Source organism: Culicoides brevitarsis, chromosome 1, assembly GCF_036172545.1.
Source record: "Culicoides brevitarsis isolate CSIRO-B50_1 chromosome 1, AGI_CSIRO_Cbre_v1, whole genome shotgun sequence".
NCBI classification, from domain to species: Eukaryota; Metazoa; Arthropoda; class Insecta; order Diptera; family Ceratopogonidae; genus Culicoides; species Culicoides brevitarsis.
Genome location: NC_087085.1, coordinates 20,095,937 through 20,108,360, shown reverse-complemented (window position 1 = coordinate 20,108,360; position 12,424 = coordinate 20,095,937). Strand labels below are relative to the sequence as shown.

General features: G+C 26.8%; 1 protein-coding gene across 1 annotated transcript in view; it reads right to left on the bottom strand.

The window, feature by feature from the left end:
• The window catches only part of LOC134837417 (Krueppel-like factor 6), a 28,352-nt gene extending 21,860 nt beyond the window's left edge, over positions 1-6,492 (bottom strand). Inside the window, exon 1 of the mRNA XM_063852792.1 lies at positions 6,413-6,492. Within this exon, the coding sequence (XP_063708862.1) occupies positions 6,413-6,424 (12 nt within the window). The 5' untranslated portion in view covers positions 6,425-6,492. The remainder of the gene's footprint in view (positions 1-6,412) is intronic.
• Positions 6,493-12,424: the final 5,932 nt, after the last annotated feature.

The window sequence follows — 12,424 nt, the reverse complement described above, 5'->3', positions numbered from 1 at the left end:
ATCCTCATCTCGATTTTTTTTTGTAGCGCGGTATAACATGACATTTTTCAGTGGTTCGTCTTATCTTGTAATATATTAAAAATAAATGTTTTTAATCGAGTAAATTTTAAGGAAAAATACCATAATTACCCGATATGATATAAAAATCTTATTAATTTTCGATCCTTTCCAAATAAAACACAAAAAATGTTGTAATAAAATCTTTCATCATTGGTAGTTAGCAACTTTTTTTTCTCTCTGCTACCTTTTTAAAAGACGCGATGAAATCAATAAATGTGTTAATTGTTCCATAATTTTATTATACGATCATAAATATTTATTTATAATTGGCTGCCACTTTTAGCAGTAGAAAAAATGCTTCAGTTACACTTGTTTTGCTACAATTATGTTTTATTTATAATAATATTTTATGGCATCAAAGATCATTGATATTCGCCCCTGTTTTACTACTGCTGTGCGTTGTCGTGACGCGTCAGGGGCTGGACATCATTAAAAAATTATTTTTTTTTAACATAAAAATTAAATTTTTCTCGCAATTACATAAGAAAAAACTTGTTAGAAAAAAAAAGTCAAAATTGCAAAAAAAAAAAAAAATCTTTAAAGTCGCCCCTGATGGATTTCGTTGCAACGTCCATAATTTGCTCATATTTTCATAATAACGTTTGACAAAAAGACAAAACTCGTTGTCGATGTCGTCGTCTCATCGCGCGCAAAATCGCGCAGAAATGGAATTTTGTAGCGCGAATGCAATGCAAGCGAAAGACAAAACAAGCAATTGCAAATAAAATAAAATAAAATAAATAAACAGTTAGCTAAATAAGTAGAAAACTCGCGTGAGTTCATTATAATTTGGTGTGGTTTTAAAAAGATTAGAACTAAACATGGTAAAATGATTGGAAACTTGTATAAAATGAAATCAGCAGCAGCAGTATAAGTGAAACAACAACAACAAATAGAGGAAAAAAAACAGTTGTTTATGTGTTGAAATCGTAAAAACAAATACTACTTGTTTTGCAGAAAATTACATGAAAAAAAAAAGTTTTTTTTACGAAGGTGAAAATATGTTAGAGATCAATGTAACTCTCTTTTTATTTTATGTTTTTCTTCTAATTGTATAAATGTTCGTTTCAAATGATACCGAAAACAAAGGAAATCGATCAGAACTCATAAATTCAATGCATTATACAAGATACCTGTTACATTGTGTCTTTCCGTTCTCCTTTTGTTTTTGCTCCCATAAATTAATGTTCACTCTTGATCGACGCTTTATTGTATTGTATAAATTTACACATTGTAACAAAACTTTAAAACAGGGGCAAGATAATAAATTTTCCTCAACTCATAAATAAATTGTTATTTTTTCTTGCTTCCATCATCGATGTTGTCATGTACTTGCTAACAAAACACATCGAATGTATAAAATAAATTTATTATTATTATATTTTTTTTTCAATAAAAATCCTGTGCGTTGTTTGTTGCACAAAAAAAGGTAAAATAAAAGAGATCCGCTATTTAATTAGAAAATGTATGATATTTTTTTTATTGCGGCAATTATTGTCTTTTTTTATTTCACTCGTACGAGTTGAACATGCTCAAAAGTCGAACATTATTATTAAAAGCCCAATCCAATCATCGATGTTATGTTATTATTATTCGCGACACTCCGACATGTTACAGAGTCGCTGTTTGTCGTTCGGTAATGACTTTGCTTGTGTGTATTTGTTTGGGTTTCGGCATTGGCATGGCATGGCATTTAATATTCCATCGGCGTGCAATTGCAATTATTATACAATTAGAACACAACCGTTCCATAAATGTTAACGGTTTTGCTTTTATTTTTTTTTCATTCTACAATATCAACAACACGTTACTTTGTCTTTTTTTCGTATCATTCACACTACTATGGTAGAAGAGACACAACAACGTGTTATGTGAATAAATATATCTTTTGAATTGATTTGATGGGCGCGGTCGCTCAGCTTTTTTAATGCAAACAACTCGCTTAAGCTATATTTTATGATTATATTTTATACGAAAAAGTAACTTGAACTTAATTTACTTGGAATCAGTGAGTTATCGCTTTATTGGTGTGTCTTTGTATCACATTTTAGTCTTTTTGAAATGGGAAGAAAATGAGAGTTCTTAACGAGACACATTTCGTGTTGGAGGAATAATTTAAGGACTGACAGGCTGATTCAGTCGACCTCTATTGTAACATTCTGACATATTCCCACGATAAATGTTTGTTATTAAAATTTAAATAAATAAAAAACCGCCTAATAAACACCTTTTACAGTTGCAAACTTTACTTACGGTTTATTTACGATCGAACGCGTGATGTAATCAATACATAATCAAAAATACATAAATAACTCCTTAAAAATGTATGTAAAAATCTCGCGTTACATTTCGTTTCGATCGATTCGGCTCGGAAATGAGTGTTAATTACAAGTGTCGCCTCTTTTTGTCTGACCATATTTATATGTATCAGATCACATTTTAATCCGTGTCTCAATCATTTTAACATACATAAGTCGCGTATAATGTGTTTTTCGAGAGAGCCCATGTATCAATTATTTGATCTTGAAGCGACAAAATAAAATAGTATTAATTGATACAAATCGGAAAGTTTTAACGTATTCATTTATTTTTAATGAACATGCAAAGTAGTGCTGCTATTTTTATGTTTAAATTGTCACATATCGAATTTAGGCCGGAGCAATATTGGAAAATGCTAACCTTTCCAAGAGTATTTTTACTTAATGAATTCTTGGGTGATATAAATATTTATGGTTCTTGAAAAGAAAAGTTTAGGTAAAGTATTAAAAATCTAGATGAGAAACTTTTTTGGAGGTTTTCTAAAATCTTAAGTTAAAACAAATTTCAATAACTGCCTATTTTGATAGATAGACATGGATGGCTCCACCGCGGATCTCAAGATCCTATTGTGTATGAGTTCTGACCCACGGACAAAGCTCGCACCTTCCAGCGGGGTTCAGACCTGCCTATTTGATTTTCATTTAAAATTTCATTTCATATTTTATTTCAAAAATATTTCATACAAGACTAAATTAATATTAAAAATGTTGTGAGGTACAGGTTATTTGTCTGGGATGGTAGTACCTATTAACACTTTTCTTAACTGTAGGTCTTTCCATTTTAGTTATCAGACGTTAAAGAATGGTTAGGTAAGGCAATGTTTCTGACCCTTCCTGCTTTCCAGTATGGCTTGTCATCTTCTATAAGTTTGCACTGTTTTATTATTATGTCTCAAAAAAACATTTTTCATGTGCAGTTCATTGTATTTTCGTAGATCCATTCTATAAAGGAGACTTGCTTGATTAAAATTTACAATATTCACATGTGTTGTAGTAGAAAAACTATCAAATTATATAAGTACGTGTTTTCCACAAGAATTTTGTCTAATTTTTGTGCTGTTGTATTTTCAATGAATGGTAATTGGTTATAGTCAATTTTCTCTATTCTAATAAATTTTGGCTTAAGACATAGAAGTAGCTGACAACGGCATCATCCATTTTTTGTCTGTTTATTCGCAAAATACAAAGACGAAATTAAGTCCACTCAATATTGATTAAAAATTGTTTCCCTAAACTTATTGCTAGCATTTGCATAATTAATATTTGAATATAACTGGTAAAAAATCAAATTTTTTGTAAAGTGTGAAACTCTTCATCATTGTCTCTGCCTTTTGTTCGCGCAAAATATAAAAGGGACACAAAATATATATAATGAAAAATATTGTGCATATTATAATGTGTAAAAAGTTAAATATAATTTCCATAAATATAATAAATTACTACATAATATTTTTATTAAAGTTCCTTTCACATTTCGTACAATAAACGACAATAAATTATCCTGCGGTATATGCACTTTGTGTGAACATGTAGGTTTTCCGTTCTAACAACTTGTTAATTGATAACTAATTAACAAACAATATTATAAATTTTAGGGTTGTTAAGAATTTTTTTTTGTTTCATAAATAAATTCTGCTCTAAATTCTAAATGACCTTAATTATTTATAAATTTATCAGAAAATTTTTATAATATAATATTTATACACGACAACTCCATATTTCAAAACTAATTAACTCATTTTCAACATTATTTGTGGTGGTTGGTACTAAACTGACCATATATACACTAATAATCATTAAGATATAGAGTATTAGAGGCAAAAAAACAGTCATAGAGATAAATAGATTATAATTGTGCATTCAAATCATATCTATTTGATCAGCCATTGTACTTTATAGACTTTTACAAGTTGTCCTAGATTACCTTGAACAGGTTTTCATAATTATTATAACGTATTTTTCATCTAATGTATACATAACTATATAAATAATAATAAAATATGAGAAAACTTGTGTCCTTTAATAAAAGTAAAAAAAAATATATAAAAGTACTGATTGAGCTAGGAAGTACTCAATTTCAATTTATTTATTGCTGAAGATATTTTTTATTGATTTTTTATTTAATTTTTCATGATGACAACTTTTTTTTTGCAACTAAAAAGGCATGAAGAAGTTCATTTGGTGGTGGTCTTAATTTTATTGGTTTATAATAAAAAATAACATAATATTTACAATAAACCGTCAATAAATTACAGAAGGCGCCTTTTTAACTTTCCGTATAAAAATCTATAAGAAAAAAATTTAATGTACAATATTGCACATTCATGTTAATAGTAATAATGTAGAATTGTACACAGAGCTTACTAGAAACAGCAAATGACCTTACTATCACTCTCTGCTCACTCTGGTCAATTCATTTAGCACTTGCATGTGCATAAAAATGTGTAAATAAATTTTGCATCGACCGGTGTTACTTTTTAAAAGTTACAATTTTTCATTTTATTTTATATTATACGGTTGATTTCAGATCTTTTTTTTTTGTTGTAATATTAAAATTATTATTGACGAGGTAAAACGCTATAAATATCTTTTTGGGCATACTTTGCATGGAACACCCCCAGAATGTATAAGCTTACGGTAAAGTAAATGCTTGAGCATTGTGTTAATAAAATTTGCGAGATAAAAGTATATTAAAATTACATTTTTATTAAAATTTTTATCGAGATATCTGATCGTTCATGTAATTTCGTGTAAAAAGTAATTCACATGAAACAAAGGCATTGAGGAAGTTTATGGTGCCTTTCAGGTTAAGTAGCAGTAGTAAAGGGTCCATTTGATTAATTTTTGTGTTAAAACAAAAAAAAATGTTTAATTAAAATGACCTTCTTGTATAACAAGCGTATAACAATGTACAATCAAACATTTTTTGACAGTGCGTTCAACTAACTTTTAATTCAATTTTAATTTTATTATTTTAAGATTTTGTCACAATATTGTGAAAAATTGCTTAAAAAATTATTTAAGAACGTTGGTAAAAAAAGTAAAAAAAAATATTTTTATAAAAAGAAAATAGTGACAAAAAATTAAAAAACACTCTGTACAATAGAAAAAGTTTTTTTTTCAAATTCGATTAATTACATTTGGAACAATTAATTTATTATAAGCTTAATCTCACGTATGTTAGATTATCTGATAAAATCAGGTGTTATTAGCTCATATGTTTTTCTACAAAGTTTTTTACATCCAGTAAAAACTTACATTAGCCATATATTATTAGTGAACATGTACAAAAAAAAAATCAACAACTTAAAAGAAAGAATTAATACGAAAATAATAAAAATTATTTATTGAATTAAAATATTCATGTTGTACCTTAAAACGTATTTCTATAGTATAGTATAGTGCCAATTACTTATTATTTATTGGCTAGATAAAACATGTATTACATTTATTATGTATGCTTGCACATTATTATAACCATATACGAAAAATGTTACTGTTTAATAATAAAAAATAATAATAGTAATAAAAAAATAACATTTTGGTTTATATTAACTGTATTTTTTTCTTGTACTTGTACTTTTTTGCTTTCCAAATGAATTCAAAGTTGACTTGCTAAAACTACAAGAACTGCACAAAAATGGTGTTTTCTCGTGTAAAAATTATAGCAAGTGAATAAATATTGAGATTTCGCCTACTCGCGCGCGCACATATTCAACTACTTGATTTTTTGTGACAGGACACAGCAGGAGTGAAATAATTGCATATATGAATTAAAGCGTTGCATTTTAAGACCGATTAATTGATTAACTTTATGCTAATTATATTATTTCAACATATAAGTATATTTTATTTATTTATTTATTTGTAACTTTCGTTCTTTAAAAAAAAAAATTTTTTTTTCGTGGCTTCAGTTTCGCAACTCAATAAACAAGTATGAAATAAAAGCATGGGAATAATCTTATTAAAAAAATTATATATATATATGAGACATCTTAATTTTAATCAAAAAAGTCAAATAAAAAAAAACTTACCATGTAAACCATTAAATTTATAAACAGTTATGAGAGTAATCCTTTCCCTTGTGTTGTTTTTATTTTTATTTATTTTTTTTTGCGTTCACGTAAATAAATGGATATGCTTCCTCTCTCAATTGCAAACGAACAACTCGATGATCGGTGGGCCACTCACTCAAAATATGTAGACAGATAATTACAAATAATATGACAACAAAGAATCAAAGTTACAGCTAAATACTGGTCAAAATTACTGGTCACTCGTTGCTGTTACTTGAACACTTTTTCACTGTTATTTCATGTTTTTTTTTTGTTAATGTTTCATCTTTTTTTTAATTTATTAATTTTTATTAATATTTTTTTTTTGTAACAGTTTTTGTCTTATATTTTTATGATTATTATGAATATTTTAATGTTACAAATAATAAAAAAAGAATCCGTTACCACAAAATTTCTGCCGTTATATTCTAATGCTGAGCACTTCGATAACCTAATTAAGTTATTATGTATTATAAAATTGTATTGAACTCGTAGATTTTGATTTATTATATTTTTCTCTTTTGTTTCATTCTTTTTTTTTTCTAAAGCATTAAAGAGACATAACGGCTGTCTTTTAATTATTTATAAATAAATCTTTTAACTTTAATTAATATATTCACTTCTTTATATAGCAGTATTAAACATTGATTTGCATATAATTGAAAAATTGTGCTACTGACTGTATCACACCTTTAAATCTATTTTCTAACAAGTGTATTATACTCGTAAAGTACAAAAAATAAAAACAGGAACGAAACAGATTAATTAAACACTGGCCCTTGTTTCAATTCATTCTTTGTCTCTTTTGTATATGTGAAAATGAAAAAAAAATTAACATATATAATTTTTTTTCAAATGTACGACAAAATATACACTTTGAGTTATTTCAAGATTATTATCATAAAAGTGCACTTTGGTTGTTCAATTTAATTTCAATCAGTTGCATTTTTTTTCTTTAAATGTCATAAGCAGTTCATTGTTAATTTTTGCTTAATTTTGCTCCAATGGTGGTATAGTTACTTGTTGCTTTTGCTGCTGCTAAATAATATAAAAATCAATAAATATATAATTATTAATATTTGCTCGATATTTATACTTTATTGTTTTATCGGTGTGTGGTGCATAAATTAACAAAAAATATAGCTTTAAGTGCTCAAATATCGGTAATTTTCGGACGTTAATAATAATTTTTGCTTTTTTGCCGTGTGATATTTATTGTTTTAAATTCAAAAGAAAGTTTTTGAACAATCACGATTCGAAGAATTAATTTTTTTTGTTTTATTTTGAAATCCACCCCCCGAAATAATAATATTTTATCGAGTTTATGAGACAGGCAACACACTTAAAATCTGTTCCAACAGATAAATTAGACAGAAAAAAGTTGTTTGTAACAATTATTATGTTTATTACAATCACTGCACAGCACAAATTTTGTGTACACAACTTTTAAATAAAAATATTAATAAAGTTTATCTGTACTCCAAAGAACATTTGTATGCACTACTACTAAATACTATTTATGGTCATTAGTTTTATACTTTTTATATGTTTTATTCAACTGTATTTATTTATATATATTTATAAATATATAGTTTAAGTATACTCACTAATAACATAATAATAATGACAATTCACTGTGTACTTTATTATTATTATTTTATTTTTGTATGTTGTTCATATATATTTTATATATGAATGAATGAATTAGTTATTATTATTAAAAATATATTTTTATTGTAAAAAAAAAATAACAAATGTAATGACAGTTTTTTGCACACACACTCTTGTTTAAGATTTTTTATCTTTTTTTGTACGTTTATTTTGATATGGTTTACTGGCTTTTATTTGTTTGTTATAATAATAATAAATTTAATATTTTATTTATAAAATTAAAGATTTTTCAGCAGCAGTTTAACTCTTGTTTTTGTATGTCCGACCACCGCGCGTACTCATTCAATACTGAAAGGCTTCAGCTGTTGCACGATAGTATTTAATAAAAAAAACTTACTATATAACGGCGCCTCTTGTACGTGTTAGTTTTCGTATGAATGTGTATAGTTTTGGAATATTGCTCGTTCACGTTCTCGTAGCAAGAAGCAACATGTTGTTTGAGTGACCCGCAGCTGTACATGCAGAAAAATAGTCAATGAAGTGTGAGGAATATTAACGGTATGTTTTGCTTTTTGTTGGTTTGCTTATGGCAGAAGTCTCGTGCGGTAAAAGACTATAGTTTATCGGTTGTGAGTGAAAGACGTAAAAAAAACGTTGGGAGAAAAAAAAGATGATAAGAGGCGCGATAGAAAAATGACGGAGTTTTTTTATGAGTCATTCCAATGATAAAAGGTTTTACGTAATTAAAGAAGTTTTTCTTATCATATTGATGGATGTGAAATTATTAACATAATGCACGTTATAATTTTTTTTAATTTAAATATTCGTAGTAGCTTTAGGCTGATCACTTCCATTTTGATTAAAATTATTTAATTAATTTAAATTTTAAAGGTTTTTATTTATAAACATTATTTTTGTTTCCATAATTTGGATTAAAAAAATAATTTTGCTCGACTTTCAGCCAAAATTTATAATATAATTTTAGAACAACAAAATTTTTACAATTGAAATATTTAAAAGCTTTTTTAACTTTAGCTAATTTTTCTAAAATTTTCTTATTATAATCTTAATTTTTTTTATAAAATTTATTACAAATAAAACATACATATTTTTATTTGTCGGATTTTCTCATACAATTAATACAATGAAACATTTAAAAAGGACCTAGCCGCAGTTACTTCAATTGTTTAAAAATTAAATAAAATGAAATTATATTGAAAATAAATCAAGTTGTTAAATAAAATTATTAAATTAAATAAAATATTAAATAAATTAGTGTAAAAAGTAAAAAAAAATTAGCTAAAAATAAATAATTAACGGCCGAATATAATTCCGTTAGCACTTAAAGCGGCGCCTTAAATTTATCATTGTTATTCGTCTCACGTGAATTTTTCATATCTGTTTTTCACAAATTTTCCGCTATCTTTAACAATTTTCACCCTTGGAATATCGATGGAGGTGATCAATTTGAACATTTTTAGAAGCAGTTTTCCCGAAAAATGTGGAAAACTCCAGAGATATGGACTGAAATCTGGAATCTTTAAGGGTTATCACTTTCATTCGTCTCAGAGATGAGTACTGTTTTCCGGCTCAAGCACAGATGGCGCTGGCGTCTTTATCAATTGCATTCGTCTCATGGGAAAAAATCGGTGCCGGAAATGGAAAAATCGGTGCCGGAAATGGAAAAAAATCGGTGCACTTCCGGTTCATGTCTCTGCTAGGCCGTTAGTTAGGCCGCTCCAAATGAAACTCAATAGTGTTGTCCGATGCCCCATTTTAAATTCGAAAATCCAATGGGGCAAAATAAAAAAAAAGTTATCAATTTTAAAAAAATTAAAATTTAAAAATTTTGATCAAAAATTTTGTCACCGATTTTTGGTGTAATTTTTGCACCAATTCAAAATCGGAATATTTTCAAAAAACTATTGTATTTTCATTTGCAGGAATCTTGTAAACTCGATAAAACTATGCGTTTTCTTTAAAAAAAAATTTTTTAATTTTTAATAATTTTTGTATTCAAAAAGTACCAATGGGAACTATTTTGCACTATTGGAAACAAAAAAAAATTTTGGGGCACAGGTGACACACACACGGACGACAAGTCGAGTTTAATACCGCATTTTTTCTTCGAAATGCGGTAAAAAGTTAAAAATTTCATCAGTTTTATGATTTTTCAACAAATCGTATTTCGACATTAAATTTTCTTTAAAAATAATTTTCAAGAAAATTATGGAATTTTTTTATCAAAAAAAAATTTTGACAGTTATTTTTATGATATTCATTTTTTTTTTCAATTTTAATTAAAATTTTTTTGGATCAATTTTTAATACACAAATATCAATGCAAAAAATTTGGCATTTTGTATGAAAAAAAGTATTTCAAAATTTTTTATTTTTTTTGCCCCCGCCCCCATTTTTATTTCAAAAATTTTGGACAAAACTATTAAGTTAATTTGGAGCGGCCTTATTTAAAAATTAATTAAATTAAATTACTTTATTTATTTTTTAATAATTTTTTAATTAAATTAATTTAAAGAAAACCCTGTAAAATGGTGATTTTTTTGTTCATTTTTTTAAATTTTTTTTTTCTATTAATTGATTGATTTTAACTTAGAACTAAGCACTTTCTTCAAATTTAATATCAAACTTATTAATTTAAAGAATGAATTTTTAATTAATATTTAATAATTTTTAATAATATAACTTCCAAATATTGTCTACAAAAATAAAAAAATATTGATTTAAAAAATTATCATTAATTATTGATTAAATTATCGAATAATTAACTTTTAGCAAATAAAATATAAATTTATTGAATTTCCTTCATTCTCATCTGTGACATTGAAACATCTCTCAAATTGAATCAAAATTAAAACTTGTCACAAACTCTTGTATAAATTTCCTGTGAAAAACTTGGTCATTATTATCATATCACCTTTATTTACAAAATTACGTCGGAACAAACAAACATTTGTGTAAAATATTATTTTTTAATAGTCACGAAAAATTCCGCACTGATAACATTTTTTTTTGTTGTAACAAATCATTTTCAGTGAATTACACACGTCATGTTTAATTGTTATAAAAGTTTTAAGTATTAGAGACTCTTGCTTTTCTTTACCACAGGAAGTACACAAAAAACTATTAAAAGTATCGTACATCAGACGAGAGAGAGAGTAAAAGACAAGTCAGAAATAATAATACGTTTGCAAATTTGTACAATTATAATCATTTTGGAAAATATAAACTTTGCGAAGAGTGTCGTTCGTTCGTTCGTTGTTGTTTGTTTGTGTTTTTGTGCGTTGCATCCTCGTTGCCAAAAAGGAGGAATTAGTGATGAAATATTGTAGCGTAAACGTTGAATTATGGGAGTTGGGAGCATCAATGGTTGGATATCTCTTCATTCGTACCTCATTTACGAAGAAAAGAAACAATTTTTGAAGAAATTTTGTGTCACTTAGATTTTGTCACTTTTTTTAAAAGGGTCATTAAGAAGTTTTAACTGTGAACTTTTCGTGATAATGATGTTGTTATTTTGTTACTTCACTAAAAAAATACCAGGCGTTTACTTTTTGATAAAAATCTAAATAAACAGAAAAACAAATGGAAATTTAATTTTTTCTTAAATTTCTTCAATAAAAGAGCTTCATGAAAATCGGTTTGATTGAAAAATGAAACAATTGCTCACATTTATTGCACCACTTTTCGTTCTAGGAGTTGCTGGCGCAGCAAAATGCGTCACAAATTCTCCAGATATTTGGTCATGTGCCGTAGGATGGGATTGTTCCGATCAATCTAAGGCGATAGTGTCCAAAATTGATGTCAACCCAAAGAAGACAAATGTTAAATGGAAAATAATTAAAGATGAGAAGACTTCAAGAGGGCCACTTGACTGTTGATGATCAGAAAAAAGTTCTCACTCCTGTTGGAAAAGGAAATTCTGTCGGATTTGTTGGTTTAATTACGGGCAAAAATCGAATTTTTGAAGCAATTTTCTATTTAAATGGGAAAGAAGTGAATATTGAGCCACCGTTTCCGGATGTCAAAGGATATACTGTAGAAATTAATCGTTCCGTAAGTTAAAACTTAAATTGCATTTTTTCAATATTGAGTATTTTAAAAGCCTTCAAATTTTTATAGAAAATTTTTGTAAATTTTTATTTTTTTTTTAAATTCATTTTTTTTTTATTTTTATAAAAAATAAAAATTTAGAAAAATTTCATATAAAAATTTAAAAGGTCAGACTAAAACATTTTAAAACTTGATTTTCAGGTAAAAGCAAAACTATCAGCTTTCCTGGAATCACTAGCAGCACCTAAAAAATATTTTCTGAAGATCGAATCTCTAAGAGGAGAATTTGCACCAACGACGGCATGTCGCG